Consider the following 24112-nt stretch of genomic DNA (forward strand, 5'->3'; position numbering starts at 1 on the left):
CTCTCTCAGGCACCTGGATATCCATCATGGTGCTGGGCATTGTAATTAATGCTGGTCAGTTTAGTGGTTATGGCTTTAAGAACAATTTGCTGAGCAGCAGTAAGTACTGATGCTGCATTGCAAGATGAGGCATAGTGGTGGTTAATGTGAAATTTATGACAATACTTTTTTTAAAGCCCATGTTCATTTTAAAATGATTATAAAGGGAATATTTTTTTCTAGTGTTCCTTGCTAATTTTATCTTGAATTTCAATTTCTGAAGATTTTTTTTAATATAATAATATACCTGTTTTAGAAGTTTAAAAACAATCCCCATGACAAATACTGAATGAATATGAATACAGATGACCTTTTCTTAATGTCACTTGTTACTAAAATGAAAGACTTACTTTGACAGCATGCCATGCATAATTTTGTTTTTTAAAAATTTTTGATGTAAGCTATCAGTCTAGATGTCAATATGTTTTTCCTAGATGTTTAATTGTTGTCCCTTTGTTAATCCATGTCCTATCTTACTAGGTAACTTTGGGATCTTCTGAAATTTTGACCAGAGTTATTTTTTTCATAGAGAATAGTAATCTTAAAATGTTAACAAAAGATAACATTTAATCAGAAAGACAGCAGCTGTCATTAACCTTTTCAGTTTTACTATAATTGAAAGCTATGTAATTCAACAGATTCTGTTTTTCAACTGTTCATGACATGTCAGACTTCAAAATATTGAACGTTGTAAACACAGAAGGAAATTATTTTTTGAAATTTATTTTCTAAGTGATCCAAAAACACAATATAATCCTGTATTTAAACTATATTTTAACAAATATAATTATAAAGTTGTTGGTTTTGAAGTACAAGAGATCATTCTTATCTCTCCTTCATGGTCATATAACATTTATAAATGTCCAGTTCAGGGTTTAAATGGCTTTGCAAACCATCACTTGGCACAAGCTATGGAAACTACAGATTAAAGGACTAGGTTGCACAGCTATTAAGTGTACTCTACTCAGTACTCTCAAACAGGTCAGATAGGACTGGTCCCAGAACTCAGAGGGTTCTTTCCAGGACCTTTTTCTGCTGGGGTACCAGCTCACTTGAAAGGTTTGAAGCTGAAGACATCAGCAAGCCAGAGTATCCAGTCCAGAAATATCAGTTATCATTTTCATTGAATTCTAAAGGACATTTAAAGATTCAGTGTTTTCCATTTTGGTGAATGCTGTAGAAACAAGGGGTTTTTTGCTCCCTTATTAAGATATCTTTTATAACACATCTTCATTCTATACAAACTTTTATTTAACTCTTAAATATTAGCACCTATATAGAAAATATGTCTCTCTATAATCATTATTCAAGATATTTCAGTTCACTTCATCGGTGAATTTTGTCACTTTAATTCTGAAATAACTATAAGTGAAACCTCATATAGCAGTTCTCATTGCTGATTTCAGTACGTTGATTTAAGATACCCTTACCAGTTTGGAAATTTGATCTTCCTTCAAAGAACGTCATTTTATTCTCTTTGTTCACACATGCTAGTCTCCTTTCTTTAGGGTTCAGAATCATTTTGTTGGTTTCTTGAATATATTCACCATAAGTTTCTTGAAGTCAGATACATATCTTACTCATGTATATGTTACCTGATCTAGTGCCTAAGTCATAAGGATCCAGTAACAAGTTCCTAGAATAAATTAGTTTTCTTTGGAAATATATTTAACATTATTGCTCAAGTGTTCATTTAATATGCAAGTGTTTTATTTTTGCATTTGGAAATTACTACTATACAACCATCAATATTCAGTATTGTCATAGTGGAGTTTCTGATTGAGATATTTGCCAGGAATCCATATTACTAGGAATTCTAACTAATCTGAAATGCTTGTGAGACAAGTGAATAAGCTCAGTTTCTCAGGCATGATTAGCTATGTCATAACACTTCAGGTTTAGCTGCCATTTTAAAAACATTTATTTATTTATTTTAATTGGAGGCTAATCACTTGACAATATCGTGGTGTTTTTTTTGCCATACATCTACATGAATCAGTCATGGGTGTACATGTGTCCCACCATCCTGAACCCTCCTCCCACCTCCCACCCCACACCAGCCCTCTGGTTTGCCCAAGGGCACCAGCTTTGAGTGCCCTGCTTCATACATCAAACTTGCACTGGTCATGAATCTTGCATTTGGTCATCTATCTTGCATTTGGTCATACACGTATTTCAATGCTATACTCTCATACTGTCCCACCTTCACCATCTCCCACAGAGTCCAAAAGTCTGTGTTTTACATCTTTGTCTTTTTGCTGTCTTTCACATAGGGTCATCAATACATCTTTCTAAATTCCTTATATACAAGTTTATATACTGTATTGGTGTTTCTCTTTCTGGCTTACTTCACTCTGTATAATAGGCTCTAATTTCATCCACCTCATTAGAACTGATTCAAAAGCATTCTTTTTAATAGCTGAGTAATATTCCATTGTGTATACATACCACATTTTCTTATCCATTCATCTGCCAATAGACATCTAGGTTGCTTCCATGTCCTAGCTATTTTAAACAGTGTGGCAATGAACAATGGGGGACATGTGTCTCTTCCAATTCTGGTTTCCTTGATGTGTATGCCCAGCAGTGGGATTGCTGGGTCATATGGCAGTTCTATTTCCAGTTTTTTAAGGAATCTCCACCCTGTTCTCCATAGTGGCTGTACTAGTTTGCATTCCAAACAACATTGTAAGAGGGTTCCCTTTTCTCCTTCCTCTCCAGCATCTATTGTTTGTAGACTTTGTGATGATAGCCATTCTCAATGAGATGGTACCTCATTGTGTATTTTTTTTCTGTTTTTTTAATGTTTATTTATATACTTTTTATTTAATTGGAGGCTAATTACTTTACAATATTGTGGTGGGTTTTGCCATACATTCACATGAATCAGCCATGAGTGTTCATGTGTCCCCCATCCTGACCACCCCTCCCACCTCCCTCCCCATCCCTTCACTCAGGATCATCCCAGTGCACCAGCCCTGAGCACCCTATCTCATGCATTGAAACTGGACTGGTGATCTATTTCACATATGATAATATACATGCTTCAATGCTAATCTCTCAAATCATCCCACTCTCACCTTCTCCCACAGAGTCCAAAAGTCTGTGTCTCTTTTGCTGTCTTGCATATAGGGTCATCATTACCATCTTTCTAAATTCCATATACATGCATTAGTATACTGGTTTGCGATTTTTCTTTCTGACTTACTTCGCTGTGTATAATAGGCTCCAGTTTCATCCACCTTATTAGAACTGATTCAAAAGCATTCTTTTTAATAGCTGAGTAATATTCCATTGTGTATATGTACCACTGCTTTCTTATCCATTCATCTGCCAATGGACATCTAGGTTGCTTCCATGTCCTGGCTATTATAAACAGTGCTGCAATGAACATTAGGGTACATGTGTCTCTTTCATTTCTGGTTTCCTCCATGTGTATGTCCAGCAGTGGGATTGCTGAGTCATATGGCACTTCTATTTCCAGTTTTTTAAGGAATCTCTACAGTGTTCTCCATAGTGGCTGTACTAGTTTGCGTTTCCATCAACAGTGTAAGAGCGTTCCTTTTTCTCCACAACCTCTCCAGAATTTATTGTTTGTAGACTTTTGATATCAGCCATTCTGACTGGGGTGAGATGGTTTTGATTTGCATTTAACTGACAATGAGCTATGTTGAGCATCTTTTTGTGTGTTTGTTAGCCATCTGTATGTCTTCTCTGGAGAAATGTTTGTGTAGTTCTTTGGGTCTACTGTGTAGTTCTTTTGGGTCTAGTTTTTTGATTGGGTCTCTTATTTTTCTGGAATTGAGCTGCAGGAGCTGCTTGTATATTTTTGAGATTAATTCTTTGTCAGTTGCTTCATTTGCTAATACTTTGTCCTATTCTGAAGGCTGTCTTTTCACCTTGCTTATAGTTTCCTTCTTTTTGCAAAAACTTTTAAGTTTAATTAGGTCCCATTTATTTATTTTTGCTTTTATTTCCATTACTCTGGGAAGGGGCTCATAGAAGATCCTGCTATGATTTATGTAAGAGGGTGTTTTGCCTATGTTTACCTCTAGGAGTTTTGTAGTTTAGATCTGGTCTTACATTTAGATCTTGAATGCATTTTCAGTTTATCTTTGTGTATGGTGTTAAAAGCGTTCTAGTTTCATTTTTTACAAGTGGTTGACCACCTAGCACCACTTGTTGGAGAGATTGCCTTTTCTCCATTGTATATTATTGCCTCCTTTGTCAAAGATAAGGTGTCCATAGGTGTGTGGATTTATCTCTGGGCTATCTATTTTGTTCCATTGATCTATATTTCTGTCTTTGTGCCAGAACCATACTGTCTTGATGACGGTAGCTTTGTAGTACAGCCTGAAGTCTTGCAGGTTGATTCTCCATTCTTCTTTCTCAAGATTGCTTTTGCTATTCAAGGTTTTTTGTATTTCCATACAAATTGTGAAATTATTTGTTCTCAGTTCAGTCACTCAGTCGTGTCCCACTCTTTGCGACCCCATGAATCACAGCACGCCAGGCCGCCCTGTCCATCACCAACTCATGGAGTTCACTCAGACTCACGTCCATTGAGTCAGTGATGCCATCCAGCCATCTTGTCCTCTGTCGTCCCCTTCTCCTCCTGCCCCCAATCCCTCCCAGCATCAGAGTCTTTTCCAATGAGTCAACTCTTCACATGAGGTGGCCAAAGTACTGGAGTTTCAGCTTTAGCATCATTCCTTCCAAAGAAATCCCAGGGCTGATCTCCTTCAGAATGGACTGGTTGGATCTTGCAGTCCAAGGGACTCTCAAGACTCTTCTCCAACACGACAGTTCAAAAGCATCAATTCTGCAGTGCTCAGCCTTCTTCACAGTCCAACTCTCACATCCATACATGACCACTGGAAAAACCATTGCCTTGACTAGACGAAACTTTGTTGGCAAAGTAATGTCTCTGCTTTTGAATATGCTATCTAGGTTGGTCATAACTTTCCTTCCAAGGAGTAAGCATCTTTTAATTTCATGGCTGCAGTCACCACCTGCAATGATTTTGGAGCCCCAAAAATAAAGTCTGACACTGTTTCCACTGTTTCCCCATCTATTTCCCATGAAGTGATGAGACCAGATGCCATGATCTTCATTTTCTGAATGTTGAGCTTTAAGCCAACTTTTTCACTCTCCACTTTCACTTTCATCAAGAGGCTTTTTAGTTGCTCTTCACTTTTTGCCATAAGGGTGGTGTCATCTGCATACTGTTGGTAGCTTAATAGGCATTGCACTGAATCGATAAATTGCTTTGGGTGGTATATTCATTTTCACTATATTGATTCTTCCAATCCATGAACATGGACTATTACTCTATTTGTGTCAGCTTTGATTTCTTTCATCAGTGTTTTATAGTTTTCTATATACAAGATTTTTATTTCTTTAGATTTATTCCTAAGTATTTTATTCTTTTCATTGTAATGGTGAATGAAATTGTTTCCTTAATTTCTTTTCTGTATTCTCATTGTTAGTGTATAGGAATGCAATGGTTTTTTGAGTGTTAGTTTTATATCCTGAAACTTTACTGTATTCATTGATTAGCTCTAGTAATTTTCTGGTGGAGTCTTTAGGGTTTTCTATGTAGAGGATCATGTCAACTGCAAACAGTGAGAGTTTTATTTCTTTTCCAGTCTGGATTCCATTTACTTCTTTTTCTTCTCTGATGGCTGTGGCTAAAATTTACAAAACTATGTTGAATAGTAGCGGTGAGAGTGGATATCCTTGTCTTGTTCCTGACTTACAGGAAACACTTTCAGTTTTTCACCATTGAGGATAATGTTTGCTGTGGGTTTATCATATATGACTTTTATTATATTGAGGTATGTTCTTTCTATGTCTGCTATCTGAAGGGATTTTATCATAAATGAATGTTGAATTTTGTCAAAGGCTTTTTCTGCATCTATTGAGATAATCATATGGTTTTTATAATTTAATTTGTTAATATGGTGTATCACATTGATTGAATTGCAATATTTAAAAATCCTTGCATCCCTGGGAAAAAGCCCACTTGGTCACAATGTATGATCTTCTTAATATGTTGTTGGATTCTGTTTGCTAGAATTTTGTTGAGGATTTTTGCATCTATGTTCATCAGTGATATTGGCCTGTAGTTTTCTTTTTTGTGTGGCATCTTTGTCCGGTTTTGGTATTAGGGTGATGGTCACCTCATAGAATGAGTTTGGAAGTTTAGCTTCCTCTGCAATTTTCTGGAGGAGTTTGAGTAGGATAGGTTTTAGCTCTTAATTAAGTTTTTGATAGAATTCAGCTGTAAAGCAATCTGGTCCTGGGCTTTTGTTTTTTGGAAGATTTCTGATTACAGTTTCAATTTCTGTGCTTGTGATGGGTCTCTTAAGATTTTCTTTTCCTTCCTGGTTCAGTTTTAGAAAGTTATACTTTCTAAGAATTTGTCCATTTCATCAAAGTTGTCCATTTTATTGGCATATAATTGCTGATAGTAGTCTCTTATGATCCTTTGTATTTCTATGTTGTCATTGTGATTTCTCCATTTTCATTTCTAATTTTGTTGGTTACATTCTTCTCCCTTTGTTTCTTGATGAGTCTGGCTAACAGTTTGTCTATTTTATTTATCTTCTCAAAGAACCAGCTTTTAGCTTTGTTGATTTTTGCTATGGTCTCCTTTGTTCTTTTTATATTTATCTCTGCCCTAATATTTATGATTTATTTCCTTCTACTAACCCTGGGGTTCTTCATTCTTCTTTTTCTAGTTGCTTTAGGTGTACAGTTAGGTTATTTATTTGATTTCTCTCCTGTTTCTTGATGTAGGCTTGTATTGCTATGAACCTTCCCCTTAGCACTGCTTTTACTGAATCCCAAAGGTTGTTCTGTGTTCATTTTCATTCATTTTTTTTTTTCCCCTAGGACCTCTGATTAATTTATTTATTTATTTTTAAGAGTTTAGATTTTATTTTATTTTTTTTATACTGCCCCTACTTTGTTTTTTTTTTTTTTTGACAGCTTTAATTTTTCAGCACTTTATTTTTTTTTTATCTGATAAATTTAACGCCTTTTATTGCCATACCTCATTTTACTGTGCTTTGCTTTAGTGAGCTTTATAGATACATACATGTATCTATAAAGCTCATTTTCATTCATTTTTATGCATATTTTGATTTGTTTTTTTTAATTTCTTCTGTGATTTGTTTATTATTCAGAAGTGTGTTTTTAGCTTCCATATGTTTGTATTTTTAATAGTTTTTTTCCTGTGGTTGACATCTAATCTCACTGCTTTGTGATCAGAAAAGATGCTTGAGCTGATTTCAATTTTTTAATTTACCAAGGGTAGATTTATGTCCCAGGATGTGGTCTATCCTGGAGAAGGTTCCGTGTAGACTTGAGAAAAAGGTGAAATTAATTATTTCGGGGTGAAATATCCCATAGATATCAATTAGGTCTATCTGGTCCATTGTATCATTTAAAGTTTTTGTTTCCTTGCTAATTTTCTGTTTAGTTCATCTATCCATGGGTTTAAGTAGGGTATTAAAGTCTCCTATTATTATTGTGTTACTGTTAGTTTTTCCTTTCATATATGTTAGCATTTGCCTTACATACTGTGGTGCTCCTATGTTGGGTGCATATATATTTATAACTGTTATATCTTCTTCGTGGATTGATCCTTTGATCATGATGTAGTGTCCTTCTTTGTCTCTTTTCACAGGCTTTATTTCAAAGTCTATTATATCTGATATGAGTATTGCTACTCCTGCTTTCTTTGGTCTCCATTTGTGTAAAATATCTTTTTCCAGCCCTTCCACTTTCAGTCTGTATGTGTCCCTTGTTTTGAGGTGGGTCTCTTGTAGACAACATATATAGGGGTCTTGTTTTTATATCCATTCAACCGGTGTTTGTCTTTTGGTTGGAGCATTCAACCCACTTACATTTAAGGTAATTATTGATAAGTATGATCCTGTTGCCATTTACTTTGTTGTTTTGGGTTCAAGTTTATGCACACTTTCTGTGCTTCCTGTCTAGAGAAGATCCTTTAGCATTTGTTGAAGAGCTAGTTTGGGAGTGCTGAATTCTCTCAGGTTTTGATTGTCTGTAAAGCTTTTGATTTCTCCTTCATATTTGAATGAGATCATTGCTGAGTTCATTAATCTGGCTTGTAGGTTTTTCTCTTTCAACACTTCAAGTATGTCCTGACGGTCCCTTCTGCCTTGAAGAGTTTCTATTGAAAGATCAGCTGTTATCTATATGGGAATCCCCTTGAGTGTGATTTGTTGTTTTTCCCTTGCTGCTTTTAATATTTGTTCTTTGTGTTTGATCTTCGTTCATTTGATTAATATGTAACTTGGGGTGTTTTACCTTGAATTTTCCTGTTTGTGGCTCTCTGGGTTTCTTGGACTTGGGTGGGTATTTCCTTCCCCATTTTAGGGAAGTTTTCAACTATTATCTCCTCAAGTATTTTCTCATGGCCTTTCTTTTTGTCTCTTCTTCTGGGACTCCTATGATTCAAATGTTGGGGCATTTAACATTGTTCCAGAGGTCTCTGCGGTTGTCCTCATTTCTTTTAATTCTTTTTTTCTTTTTTCCCTCTGCTTCATTTATTTCCACCATTCTATCTTCCGCCTCACTTATCCTATCTTCTCCCTCAGTTACTCTACTGTTGGTTCCCTCCAGAGTACTTTTGATCTCAGTTTTTGTATTGTGCTGGAGTCCAGCTCCAGCAACCAGGGATTCAATCTGAAGAGATGGACAGTGTCGACGGACGATGATGTAGCCTCTGACTCGAAGTACGGGACTACATGTTTATTTCAAGCTTCAGGTTATCTTTTATACTTTGACAAAAGCATTAGGTCAGAGGTTTTTAGTTTCCCCCACCCTGATTTACTGTACTTAACTTGTGATTACATTGTAACTCATGCTACATTCCTCAGTTTCTTTCTTATCTTTCTAAATCCTGTTTGCCCCTAGCATCTTAAGATCATTATCTCCTAAAAAGGCTTCTAGCTATTCTTAATTAATCCTAAACCCTAAACTCGGCAAACTTCTTTTGCCATAAACATTCCCTTCACAAACAGGTCTCAGATAATAATCCTTCCCATGGCCTCAAGCTGCGGCCTACATGCTCATCCTGGGACATTCTTTGTAAAGATCCTTGAACAAATTATTTTTTAGGCACAACTGCAAAAGGCTTTGTGCTTTCTCATGTTTCTCTAAAGCACCTTAACATTCTTTTGAGCCAACTCAACCAAAGAAAGGAAAGAACAAGTCAGAATCACAAGGCCTAACTCCTTCATCCTGGGACCATACTTGAGAGATGAGGAGAGGGAGTTGGGGCCGTGCCTCCATTATGTCAGTAATGCCTAATGCAGCTCCTGACAATTATTCATTATTGGTTGACTCTTTTCTATTTCTTCTAGGTCCTTGTTAATTTTTTCTTGCATATTCTCAATCTTTGTCTCCAGATTATTTATCTGTAACTCCATTTTGTTTTCAAGATTTTGGATCATTTTTACTATCATTATTCTGAATTTTCTTTCAGATAGACTATCTCCTGCTGTTTTGTTTGGTTTGGTAGACATTTATCATGTTCCTTTACCTGCTGAATATGTCTCTGTCTTTCATTTTGTTTAGATTGCTGTGTTGTGTGTCCCTTTTCAATAGCCTGGAAGTTTGTGGTTCCTCTTTATTGTGGAAGTTCTTCCCTGTTGGTGGGGTTGGACGAGTGGCTTTCAAGGTTTCCTGGTTAGGGAAGCTTGTGTCAGTGTTCTGATGGGTGGAGCTGGATCTCTTCTCTCTGTAGTGCAATGAAGTGTCCAGTAGTGAGTTTTGAGGTGTCTATGGGTTTGGTGAGACTTTTTGCCACCTGTATTTTAAGGCTCAGGATTATGTTCCTGAGTTGTTGGAGAATTAGCTTGGTATGTCTTGCTCTGAAATTTGTTTGCTCTTGGGTGGAGCTTGGTTTCAGTGTAGGTATGGAAACTTTTGGATGAGCTCTTGTTGATTAATGTTCCCTGGAGTCAGGCATTTTCTGATGTTCTCAAGTTTTGGACTTAATCCTCCTGCCTCTGGCTTTCAGTCTTGTTCTTACAGTAGCCTCAAGACTTCTCCATCCATAGTACACCAGTGATAGAACATTTAGGTTAATGGTGAAACAATTCTCCACAGTAAGGGACACCTAGAGAGGTTCAAAGAGTTACATGGAGAAAAGAAGTGGGAGGAGGGAGATAGAGGTGACCAGGAGGAGAAGAGGGGGAATCAAAAGGGAGAGAGCAATCTAGCCAGTAATCAATTCCCTATTTGCTCTTCAGAGTCTGGAACACTCTGAGAGGTTCACGGAGTTCCATAGAGAAGAGAAGAGGGAGGAAGGAGACAGAGGTGACCAGGAGGAGAGGAGGGGGAGTCAAAAGGAGAAAGACCAATTTAGCCAGTGAGCAGTTACCTAAGTGTTCTCCACAGCCTGGAACACCCAAAGAGATTCACAGAATTAAGTAGAGAGGAGAAGGGGGACAGAGGAGATAGAGGTTACCTGGGGGAGAAAAAGGAGAATCAAAAGGGGAGAGAGAAAAAAAGCCAATAATCACACTCCTATGTAAAAATGAGTATTGAAGATTGGTTTCCTAAAGGTACAAAATTGATAACAAATATCACAAAGCAAATATTAAAAATCTAGAGTAGAGTTTAAACTCTCAAAAATACAATATTTAAAAAAAATCACAAAAATTATAAAAAATATACATATGAAATTAGCTTTAAAAATAGGGTATTTTTTTTGCAAGGTAATAGTAGGTTATAAAAATGAAAATTAAAGGAGTAATAAAGAACTTAAAAATAAAAAAATAAAAAATGATAGTAGTAAAATATATCTAGGAATTTCTCTGGAGCTGTTGAGGGCAGTGTGGGGTCAGTTCAATTTCAGATATTTCCTTGTTCCAGCTTATACTTCTTCTCAAGGTCTATAGGCCCCTTCCAATGTAGTCAGTGCAAACTACAGGGTTTTAATTTGTTGCACCTGTCACTTCCAAAGCAGTTCCTTCTTCATTGTTTATTTTGGCTTCCCCTGTTTGCACGCCTCTTCAGTGTCTAATTTCCACCCTGACACAAGGTAGCGAAGGTGGTCATTTATTTAGGCTCACTTGTTCAATTGTGCTGGGGCAAGGGAGGAACACTGCAAACAAATATCACTGGTATGTGTGGGGCGTGCTCGCAGTGTCTGGGCCACACTGGGTTTGTCCCTGCTCATGACCTGTGTGCTTACCGGGTCTATACTGCTCAGGCTCCAGGTTGCTCTGCAGGGGAACTGCCTAAAGCGGGCCCTGGGTTGTGTGCACTTCCCGGGTTTAAGCCACCCAGGTTCAGGTTCTCGGTACTCCACAAGGGCACAGACTCGGTTGGGCCTGTGTTTTGTGCCCTTCCCAGGTCCGAACAGCTCAGGCGACCAGGTGCTTGGTGAGAGCACACTCCCCAGTAAGCGGTGAGTCTTATCACCTCGCCTATCCCAGCTGCTCAGTTTCCTGTATGTGCAGTGGGAGCGCCGTCTCAGGTGTGCTGTGTGTCTCCTCTGGGGAGCTGATCTCTGGCTGCGACCCTCCTGGTGGATGTCAAGCATCAAGGATCCCAGGAAGACTTGGTTAGCAACTGGGAGCCTGCTCGCAGTTTGGTAGAGGATGCCACCTCTGGGGTCAAGGTTGCCCCTCGCCTTCCGGCTCTGGCCTTCACCCGCCTGCCTCTCTGCCTCTGGTGGGGGATGAGCCGGTCCACTGCTGGTCTGCTGCTGGCTAGCTTTCCTCTGGTATTCACTCAATCCTTTGTTCTGTGAGTGGGCCCAGCAGTGACTTATGTTAGAGCATTTCGTGGGAAAATTCTTTCTTTTTTTTTCCATGTCTGGCTATCCCACATTTTGGGTTGCTATCTCAACGTTAGCTCCCTCAGACTTTCCTCAGGGCATTCAGGCCTGGTCCTTACCCTAAGCAATTCAGCCCGCACCTCCCTGTTCAGCCCCCACTTGCTGGTGGGGGATGTGAGTGTCTGGGCTAGTTCACTGGGAGTTGTGGTTAGGCACATAATCTGTGGATTTTATTTATTTATTTTTTCCTCCCGGTTATGTTGCCCTCTGAGATTCTGAAACTCCCCACAGACCTGCCCATGAGAGGGTTTCCTGGTGTTTGGAAACTTCTCCTCTTTTAAGACTCCCTCCCTGGGTAAGGTCTCCATCCCTAACTCTTTTGTCTCTCTTTTTATCTTTTATATTTTGTCTTATCTCCTTTTGAAGACAATGGGCTGTCTTTCTGGGTGCCTGGTGTCCTTCACCAGCGTTCAGAAGTTGTTTTGTGGAATTTTCTCAGTGTTCAAATGATCTTTTGATGAATATTTTGGAGAGAAAGTGGTCTCCACATCCTATTCCTCCTCCATTTTTGCACTCCTCTCATTGTGGTTTTGATTTGCATTTCTCTGATAATAAGTGATGTTGAGAATCTTTTCATGTGTTTGTTAGCCATCTGTATGTCTTTTTTGGTGAAATGTCTGTTTAGTTCTTTGGCCCATTTTTTGATTGGGTTGTTTATTTTTCTGGTATTGCGCTGCTTGTATATTTTTGAGATTAATTCTTTGTCAGTTGTTTCATTTGCTATTATTTTCTTCCATTCTTTTTTTTTCTTTTTTTAAAATTTATTTTGTTTTATTTTTTAACTTTAAAATATTGTATTGGTTTTGCCATACATCAACATGAATCTGCCACAGGTATACACGTGTTCCCCATCCTGAACCCTCCTCCCTCCTCTCTCCCCGTACCATCCCTCTGGTCATCCCAGTGCACCAGCCCCAAGCATCCAGTGTCATGCATCAAATCTGGACTGGCGACTCTTTTCATATATGATATACATGTTTAAATGCCATTCTCCCAAATCATCCCACCGTCTCCCACAGAGTCCAAAAGACTGTTCTATACATCAGAGTCTCTTTTGCTGTCTCGTATACAGGGTTATTGTTACCATCTTTCTAAATTCCATATATATGCGTTAGTATACTGTATTGGTGTTTTTCCTTCTGGCTTACTTCACTCTGTATAATAGGCTCCAGTTTCATCCACCTCATTAGAACTGATTCAAATGTATTCTTTTTAATGGCTGAGTAATACTCCATTGTGTATATGTACCACTGCTTTCTTATCCATTCATCTGCTGATGGACATCTAGGTTGCTTCCGTGTCCTGGCTATTATAAACAGTGCTGCAATGAACATTGGGGTACACGTGTCTTTTTCAATTCTGGTTTCCTCAGTGTGTATGCCCAGCAGTGGGATTGCTGGGTCATAAGGCAGTTCTATTTCCAGTTTTTTAAGGAATCTCCACACTGTTCTCCAGAGTGACTGTACTAGTTTGCATTCCCAGCAACAGTGTAAGAGGGTTCCCCTTTCTCCACACCATCTCCAGCATTTATTGCTTGTAGACTTTTGGATCACAGCCATTCTGACTGGCGTGAAATGGTACCTCATAATGGTTTTGATTTGCATTTCTCTGATAATAAGTGATGTTGAGCATTCTTTTCATGTGTTTGTTAGCCATCTGTATGTCTTCTTTGGAGAAATGTCTACTTAATTCTTTGGCCCATTTTTGGATTGGGTCATTTATTTTTCTGGAATGGAGCTGTAGGAGTTGCTTGTATACTTTTGAGATTAGTTGTTTTTCAGTTGCTTCATTTGCTATTATTTTCTCCCACTCTTAAGGCTGTCTTTTCACCTTACTTATAGTTTCCTTAGTGGTGCAAAAGCTTTTAAGTTTAATTAGGACTGTGAAGAAAGCTGAGCGCTGAAGAATTGATGCTTTGGAACTGTGGTGTTCGAGAAGACTCTTGAGAGTCCCTTGGACTGCAAGGAGATCCAACCAGTCCATTCTGAAGGAGATCAGCCCTGGGATTTCTTTGGAGGGAATGATGCTAAAGCTGAAACTCCAGTACTTTGGCCACCTCATGTGAAGTGTTGACTCATTGGAAAAGACTCTGATGTTGGGAGGGATTGGGGCCAGGAGGAGAAGGGAACAACAGAGGACGAGATGGCTTGATGGCATCATCGATTCAATGGACATGAGTTTGGGTGAACTCTGGGAGTTGGTGATGGACAGGGAGGCCTGGCATGCTGTGATTCATGGGGTCACAAACAGTCGGACATGACTGAGCGACTGAACTGAACTGAACTGAGGCCCCATTTGTTTATTTTTGTTTTTATTTCCATTATTCTGGAAGGTGGATCATAGAGGATCTTGCTGCGATTTATGTCAGAGTGTTCTGCCTATGTTTTCCTCTAAGAGTTTTATAGTTTCTGATTTTACATTTAGATCTTTAATCCATTTTGCATTTATTTTTATGTATGGTGTTAGAAAGTGTTCTAGTTTCATTTTTTACAGGTGATTGTCTAGTTTTCCCAGCACCACTTGTTAAAGAGATTGTCTTTTCTACATTGTATATTTTTGCCTCCTTTGTCAAAGAAAGATCAAAGCGCTGGTCCATATGAAACCTTGAGTGCTTCCTACAGTCATCTTGGAGAATAATTGACAATACTTAGTGGAAATACAAGGACGATTTTAATAAGAAAAATTAGCTAGGTCTTATTTTGTGAAATAAGTGACTGATGTTTATCTTACTACTTCCTCTCAAACCATTAACTTAGGCAAATCTTAAAAGGCCACACAAATCACTTCCTGAAATATAGGAAGTGTTTAATAGGCTTGCAAATCACAGCACCAAGAAGAAAATGTCTGTAATATTAAATTATCTTAAAGCTATTTATGTTTTAAAACATTACATAAATACTAAGGAAGAGGAATAGTTCGAGTAGAAATTAGAGGTCTGCATAACAAAAGATGCTTCCTGACTTCTACAAATGTGAATTGTTTTTAAAATGTTTCTAGTGAACAGTGAGTGTAGCTCAGATAGACTTGTGCTTTCAAAGGAGACACTGGGATAATGAAGATAGATATCTTCTGTATTCAAAAAGACTTCCTGACCAGTACTTTACTAATACTGTTGTTCTGACAATAAATATTAATAAAATAAAATGTTTAGAATTAGTCAAATGTATTATGGCAGGAACAAGTGAAATTTTATTATAATGCTTACCTATAATTTAGATTACTGTAGAATGCCTTTAAATAAAGAATTTAGCTTGAATCATTTGCAGATCATTCACTTGATATTAAATGATCTGAAAAGGAAGCCATTTTATTAGGGTAAATAAGTTCTAAATTGTATTGATATAACTGATGCAGTAAGCATGTCCATAGATTGAATGTGGTTAATACAACTGTATCCTCTCAATTGTAAAAGGTATGCCCATGGAATTAACAATTTTTAATATATTTTCTGCAGCTTTTTGAGCAAATGATGTTAAAGTTCCTGCTATTCTCTTTGAGACAGGTTCTCCAGTTGCAGAGGATGCTCATAGCTTATTTTCAATTATTAGCTGGCTAATAATTTTTAATAATGTTTTTGATATAATAATTTATGTATAATAAAATTCATCTTTTCATACATTTAGTTTTGACATTGGACACAATTGTGTAAACATGACCACAATGTATTATTCATCTGATGATGAACATTTGTGTTACATCTAGTTTGGGGCTATTATAAATAAAGCTGCTATGAATATTCATGTATGTCTTTTTGTAGACATGCATTTTCACATCCCTTGGGTAAATACTTAAGAGTAGGATTGCTGAGTCAAATGGTAAGAAAGGCTATATTTAATTTTATAAGAAACTGCAAGACATTTCCCAAAGTGGCTGTATGGCTTTACCCTTCCACCAACAAAATATGAGACTTTTAATTGCTCCACATTCTTCTCATCAGCACTTGCTACTGTCAATCTCTTTAACATAATCTATTGTAGTATGTTTCTGGGAATACCAGACCACCTTACCTGCCTCCTGAGAAACCTGTATGCATGTAAAGAAGCAATAGTTTATACAACAGAACATGGAACAATGGACTGGTTCAAAATTAGGAAAGGAGTATGTCAAGGATGTAATTATCACTCTGCTTATTTAACTTATATGTAGACTATATCATGCAAAATACAGGGCTGAACGAAGCACAACTGGAATCAAGATTGCCAAGAGAAATAGTGCAGATGACATGTGCAAATGACACCACCCTAAAGGCAGAAAGCAAAGAGGAACTAAAGAGTCTCTTGGTGAAGGTGAAAGAGGAGACTGAAAAAGCTGGCTTAAAACTCAACATTCAAAAAACTAAGATTATGGCACCCGGTCCCATCACTTCATGGCAAATAGATTGGGAAACAAGAGAAACAGAGACAGACTTTATTTTCTTGAGCTCAAAAATTACTTAAAATGGTTGACTAAAGCCGTGAAAATAAAAGATGCTTGCTCGTTAGAAGAAAAGCTATAACAATCCTAGACAGGGTATTAAAAAGCAGAGGTATCACTTTGCCAATGAAGGTCCGTTTAGTCAAAGCTTTAGTTTTTTCAGTAGTCGTGGATGGATGTGAGATTTGTACCATAAAGAAGAATGCTGAAGAATTCATGCTTTTGAACTGTGATGCTGGAGAAGACTCTTGAGAGTCCCTTGGAGAGCAAGGATATCAAACCAGTCAATCCTAAAGGAAATCAATCCTGAATATTCATTGGAAGGACTGATGCTGAATTTGAAGCTCCAATACTTTGGCCTGATGCTGGGAGATCATGATGAGAAAGATTGAAGGCAGGAGGAAAAGGGGATGACAGAGGATGAGATAGCTGGATAGCATCCCTGACTCAAAGGACATGATTTTGAGCAAACTCCAGGAGATGATGAAGGTCAGGGAAGCCTGGCATGCTGCAGTCCATGGAGTCACAATGAGTCAGACAAGACTGAGTGACTGAACATCAACAACAACAGTATGTTGGTGGTAGCATCTCTTTGTGGTTTTAATTTGCATGTCCTTTATGACAAACAATATCAAACATTTTCAAGTGTTTATTGGTCACTCTTATATCTTCTTTGATAAATTGTATGTTCAAATATTTCACCTGATTTTTATTCTGTTGGTGGTCCTATATTTGTTCTATAAGAGCTCTTTATGCATCCTGAATACAAGTCCTTTATCGTATTTGTGATTTACAAATTTTTCATCCTAATATATAGCTTGTATTTTCATTTTCTTAATAGTATCTTTTGAAAAGCAATGATGTGGGATTTCTCTTTTTTTAATGAATTCTTTAAGTTTCATGATTTTTGTGTCTTATTGAAATTTTTTTGCCTAACCCAAGGACATAGAGAGTTTTCCCTCAGTTTTCCTCTAGAAGTTTTATAGTTTTTGGTTTTACATTTAGGTCTGGTATCCACTTCTCATTATATTTTGTATATTATGTGAGTTAAGGTTTGATAATCTTTTTTGAAGGGGGTATGGATTTACAAGTTTTCAACCACTCTTTTTTGAAATGTTGAAAGATTATTCTTTGTGCATTGAATTACCTCAGCATCTTAATCAAAAGTCAACCAAATTTGCATGTGTGTGTACATATATATACACATATAATGCAATATATAATATATATTTCTGAACTCTCTATTGTGTCCATTGATCTATATGTCCACACTTTCACCAATATCACATGTTCTTAACTTCTGTAGCTTAAATAGTAAATCTATATAGAGCAATTTCATGGCCATTATCTTATTTGACCCTTATAACCCTCAATCTAGAATTGCCAATGATTACTAGTATTATATCCATTTTATTGACGAGTATATACAATCACAGGTTAATTGTCCTGCCCTAGTTTACACAATTATCAGTAGGTCTGACACTAAAATCCTCCCAAACCTAGTTTATTTTTCTTTTCCTACACAACTAGGAAAAATAGTGAAGAGAGACTGAGTTTCAAATCATTGTAAATTTCGAGATATTTTCTGAATAACAGACTCTTACATAAGGGTGGGGGGTTCAGCAAACTATTTGATAGTCTATGAAAAATTTCAGTCCCTCTTTGTTACAGAATAATAACCTTTTTACTTCTCAGTGTTTGACTTTGTGAATGATACGTTCAGCATTACTGCATCTGCTATTGCTCTTTACTTGGGGTAAATTGGGCTCTATCTATTCTTAATCCTAATCTGAATGCTAATTAGGTTTACTGTAGGATGAGTCTTTCCAAGAAGGGAACTGCTTCTTGATTTTTCTCTTACCTGAATTTATTTGATTGGATTTTTGACCTTGCAGATTATTTTCTGTTGGTGATTTGCTTAAAAGGCAGCCTTTGAGTAATAGGATAATTTACTTCTGTGTTTTAGAATCCTTTATGCTAAACTTTTATCTTTTTATTGTCTCTATAATTTGATTGCTTTTTAAAAGTTTTATTGTGCATCAAACATGTGTAGTCCTAGGTTTGCACAGAGTAATTTATTATTTGATGCTTTCTCCTTCAGAATGAAGAAGTCAGATTCATTGAAAATGAGTTAGAGATTCAGAAGCAAAAAAATTTTAAACTTCAGACATTTGTAAGAAGCTTGATACTAGCTATAAAAGCTGACAATAAGGAACAACAACAGGTAAGCAACAGAAGAGAATAGTAAATTATAACATAAAATGTTGAAAAGTGGCAAGTCACACTTGGGTTCTTCATATTCTTTTCATTTTTATACCTCATTCCTGCTTGTCATCAAGGAAGGATTTGTTACCTCCTGACTTGTTAATATAGCTTTCTTGGGAATAAATACTCAGATTTTGTGTGCTGCTTTAGTGGAAAATCAAAATGATTAACATACTTTGTTAATTCCAAGCCAGTATCAAGTAGGCAAAAATTTTAAATTTTTAAAATATAATTATTGACTCTATTCTCTATCTTGTACATATTTTTTCATTTAATTAATTTTAAAGAAATTCTCAAAACAGTTGTAAAGATGGGGTTACACTAACTGGAGAGGCACATATTTTAGGACCTCCTGTGAATGAAAGAAGTGAGGCATTTGCCTCTCTTCTGGATTTCAGTTACCTTACAGCCCCTACTAAAGTTCACAGGTGTTTGAATACCTTCTATTTCATGATATGTTGCACATCACTAAAAAAACTGAAATTACTTTGTGAAATTATTTGTAACCACAGTGCAGCATTTACTTTTCCCAATTTAACTATAGTGTTTGATTCTACTACCCCAAAGATGAAATGAAATGTCTTGTGTTTGTCACTGTGGATTTTTTTTTTTTTTTTTGGCAAATTCTTCCCAGATTACATTTTCTGCCTCACTTTTTCTGTTAAAATTTGTGTAATAATTTATTAATCTTGCTAAAAAGGAATATGTTAGTGTCACTCAGTCATGTCTGACTCTTTGCAACCCTGTAAACTGTGGCTTGCCAGGCTCCTCTCTCCTTGGGATTTCCCAGGCAAGAATATTGGAATGGGGTGCCATTTCCTACTCTAGGAGGTTTTCCCAACCCAGGGATCAAGCTCGGGTCTTCTGCATTGCAGGCACATTCTTTACCATCTGAGCCACCAGGGTAACCTAAAAAAAAAAATAATAATAATATAGAATTATGTTAAATGTTATATTTAATACTAAATATGTTATATTTAATACTAAATGATACCAAATATGCCTCTGAATTGTGGACTACCATGTTGATTCCTGATTGTCAGAGAAATTCAATGTAAGTAGTATATTACACAGGTAAGCCTTAATTAGGAAGCAGTCTCAGTGGTTTCTATTCAGCTAGAGTACAAGCATTTATTCCTTATATCCAAGCAAGATGTATGTAGCCTATTCCAGTCATTTCCAAGGAAAAAGATTAGTCTTAGCATCCCAGAATTCTCCTGCTTTTCATAAGGAAAATGTCTTTATATATTTCATCAAAGTACTGAACCACAAAATTTAAGCTATAATTTACTCATGAGGCTTAATCTAGCATGTATATTATGCGTCCAGTTTCATGAATTGTGCTCTCCCCATTCTCCCCACACACAGACATCCCAAGATGGTAGTTACCAGTCATATTTGACAGTTTTATTTAAGCATTTTGGTTTATTATGTGAGCTAAGCATATTCTATGGCATATTGAAAATGTATTTTTTTTTAGGAATCTAAAGTACAGATTTTAAATGAATAAGATGATAGTCTTGAATTTGTTCCCCAAAGAACTGTAATTTTTAATTACATTAATATTAAAGAAAGGAAAAGTAGAATTAGGTTCAATATGGGAGTAATTTGGAGTGTTGTCCTAGTCCTAAAAGTCATGCATGGTTTGTATTTCAGAGTTGTGTGGTCAGCTTATTCACAGTTGTCTATGACTTTTTATAGCTAGGAATAGCACACAAGCTGCATTTTATTTTTTTATTCTAACCTGGCTTTATCCTTCCCCCAAAACCACTAAAAAATAAGAAAAGTACCTATTGTACATTTTACTTTTGCCCTTTTCTTCTACTTTTCCTCTGAAAAAAGGCTGATGAACTAAGATATGGACAAAACATTGGCTGAGGGAGGGGGAAGAGATAGTTATACAAAAATTGTACTGAAAATCATAGCCTATATAATCAGCATCCAAGTACAAAATACTGATTTTTGTACTTGAGATTGAGTATAATGGATCTCCAAATACGGTCTAAAAATATAGAAGATACCAGCACAAAAGTTACCCAAGTCAGCTCATAAATTACTGATCTTTACTCTATGAAATGCTTAAAGGTTTATTTCTGGAAGGACTTGATTTTTATTCTGCCTAATAAAAGAGAATCATTGTGTCATTGGTTTCTCATTTTAGAATTCTGTTTTTCTGTTAATCTTGATTTGGGTAAGTTGAGTGAGATGAGTGGTCCACAGAGTATTTTGCCCCCATGAAGCAGTCCAGGATTTGAAAATATATGATAATGTCTGACTGAATATTGGATTATCCAAACCAATAGAGATTTAAAAAAAAATAATGTTGTCAGCACTGTACTAAGTCATTAGTTATGATCTTTCTTCCCTTGATAATTCACTATGTGATTCTATTCTATTGGGGGAAGTGTTATAATCTCTTGGGAAGAATGGCAGTAGGTCACACTCTGACTGGTAGAGAACCTGGAGTGAAGCAAGTTCATTGTGTTCACTTTAGTCTATGAAAAAGACAGTTCTAGCAACTGACAAAATCTGAACATTTGTTCAAGGTGCCAGTGTTGCAATCCAGAAAGATATCGAAAAGGAATATTTTTAAATGGACCCCATGCATTAGTAGTGCCTCGTTATGTCCCAGATATTAAAGTTTTCCTATTTCATACTGTACTGATTTTGGTCAGGCAACTACATTAAATGCAATGACAAAGAAATACATAGTAGTGTTCTTTGATTTGAAGGTCTCCCCACTACAATTTAAATGTCTTTAAGTCTACTCACATATATGACTCTCCAGTAAGCTAGGCTTTGTTCATTGGAACACTTTGCCCTCTTTAATATGGCTTCTTTGCACTTGCAAAGTGAAATAAATCCAGTGATGTATTTCTCATAAACTATGATCAACCATTGTCAGCAAAGGCTTTGTTGTACTATACTGGGTTAGTGGTAAACAACTGACCTAGAAGAAAATGGTTCTGTGCCCTATTACGACAACCTAGAAACCTTAGAAAGCATGTAGTACCTTTAGATGACTGCTTTGTAAACAGTACTCTCAATTTCACCAAGAAGTTCATGAACCATTTAATAGCAGAAAATAAATAAATTTTTGTACACACAGGAGTTAGCCTTTCCTTTTGCAGCCTGACAAAAAGTTCTAATCTTTCCTCTCTGCTCTAAAACAAAAAACTATAGGATTTACAACTGTCACTTCTTTTAATAAAGAGAATAGGAGAGTACTGTCTTATTTCAACAGTGGATTTCATGTGTTCTCTAACATGCCCTGTCTTTCTGTTCATTATTTGGGTAGAAGCAAACCTGCACTGGATCTTTTTTTTACTATTGCACCCAAAGCTAACACTACAACTAATGTTGTCTAAATATTGTCGAAATACGTTACATTATTTTTAGTATTGGGAGCAGCAAATCATTCATTTAGTTTGCCATTTCTGATGGTCAAATGCACATCAGCACTGCCAGCCAGATAAAACTTGATTATTTATTTCTCTAGTATGAATGCATGTTCTGCAACTCCAGATGGAACAATTACACCATGGCAAAACTTAGTTCATGGCTCTTCCCTTATCTTAATTACTCCAAAAGAGAGATGAGCAATCCTCTAGAAACATCATTACACAGCCAAATTCACTGGTTCAGCAGAGCCTTTGTGAATGCTTGACCATAGCCTAAGGAAAGAAAAAAAAATTCACTTGGACTTTTAAAATGCTAAAATTTTATCTAAAATAGAATAGCTGAACTTTTCCCCTAATTGCTTTATTATTTCTCCCACTGAAGTTCAAAATAGTCTTGTGAACTGTATTTTAGTGTGATGGACAGTATAACCGGGCAGGGGTATTTTAATAAGTTATATACAATTTTAAAGTCCTCTAGCAGTGATCACTGAACAATCAAAACTGGTATGAAAATCACTTATCTCAGACACTTCAGAGCATTTGGTTCAGAGTAGTTGCTCATTTCTCTCCTTACTCCCTGTTTGTAGGTTGCACTCTACATAATCCACACTCTCAAGATCTAATATTTTATTACTTCCTTAATAGTATATGATGAGTTTTTCTCTTAGAAAAGATGTTGTATAAAGTTCTGAGAGAGAAATGCTCCTTTCTTTAAATCTGTAAGAATAAATCAATGTGAAAGGACCACAACTATAAAGTTGGAAAAATATGTCCAAATACTAATTCAAAACAATTGATTTTTCTGACTTAGGCATTGCTGTCAGATTTACCTCCTGAATTAGAAGAGATGGATTTCAATCATGCCTCGCCGGAGCCTGATGATACCTCATTCAGTGTGTCTTCTTTATCAGAGAAAAATGCCTCAGACAGTTTGTGATTGGGGTGGGGAGGGATATATGATACAGCCTTTTGGCTACCCAACAGGTATGCATTTCAAGATAGTTGCATTGTGCTGCCCCAAAATTCTTCAGTTGGAAAAATATATTGTTGAAGCAATGTATTCTGTGAAGGATGAACCAGATATAATGGCTGTGGTGCAAAATGGTACTTATGGTACAAAAAAAAGTTTGTAAAATTTAAAAGCATTGTTTGAGAGTTTTTTTCCAAACTGATGGAACTCTGGAGGAAAATGTATTTAATTTTGAGCAGTTTAGCTAGGAAATGCATAACGCCTAATTTCTGAAAGTTCTTTTTTGTTTGTTTGTTTTATAGATGAATCTTAGTTTTAGTAATAGCTTTGACCAGAGACACAAAAAGATATTTCAACATAGTTTATCAAGTTACTGAAGCTTGACTAGTCTTCTTTTTGTAACCATTACATCTTCCTTCCTCTCTCCTTTTCCTGTCATCCACATACACTTTTACTCAGGAAAGTAGGCTGAAAATTGAAAATAAAACATTAAAAACGTTTTAACCTAGATAAATCTTGGGGCTCATTTTTAAACTTCTGTGAAATTTCGACTTAAGTTAATGATTGAAAATTGAAGTGATTGCTAGTACACAATTGCAAAATATTGACATTCTTCCATTATTAACCCAAATATTTGGGGGGAGGAGGAAGAGCATTATGGAAAAGTAATTTAACCAACATGAAGTCAAATAAATTGTTAAATGTATAGAAACAAAATGTTGTAAAAGATTCATCTTAATGAGAACTCTTTATTGCTGCAAGTGACAAATATTGATAAGATTCACATTCTACTACTAAATTTGTATAACTAACTTAGATGAAATGTTGCACAAGTATTATAAGTTTATCACCATCATCATAATATTTTTTCAGTTCTTAGATTTTATGAAACAGGAAGTCAAGGTAAGCCACTGAGTTTTCTTTTTTTTTTAATCTAGTCACTGAGCTTTGCCACCAAATTTAGCTCATTTCCATATGAGCCTTGTACAGAGTTATCAGCCCAAGGAAACTACCCAAAAGAATTATACCACTTTGGTTGTGAATCACAGTTCTCTGAATTTCCTGAATACTATTCTATGAGTACACTCCTAAAATGGGCATTCTACCCAGTTGTTCTATTAGTGGGTACCAGATGGCACA

General features: G+C 36.4%; 1 protein-coding gene across 2 annotated transcripts in view; it reads left to right on the top strand.

The window, feature by feature from the left end:
* Nucleotides 1-23692, top strand: part of HDX (highly divergent homeobox) — a 212515-nt gene extending 188823 nt beyond the window's left edge. For both annotated transcript variants that reach the window (XM_061409577.1, XM_061409578.1), the window contains 2 exons: nucleotides 18438-18560; nucleotides 22814-23692. In XM_061409577.1, the coding sequence (XP_061265561.1) occupies nucleotides 18438-18560; nucleotides 22814-22939 (249 nt within the window). In that variant the 3' untranslated portion in view covers nucleotides 22940-23692. The remainder of the gene's footprint in view (nucleotides 1-18437; nucleotides 18561-22813) is intronic.
* The last annotated feature ends 420 nt before the right edge of the window (nucleotides 23693-24112 follow it).

This window comes from Bos javanicus, chromosome X, assembly GCF_032452875.1.
Source record: "Bos javanicus breed banteng chromosome X, ARS-OSU_banteng_1.0, whole genome shotgun sequence".
Classification (NCBI taxonomy): domain Eukaryota; kingdom Metazoa; phylum Chordata; class Mammalia; order Artiodactyla; family Bovidae; genus Bos; species Bos javanicus.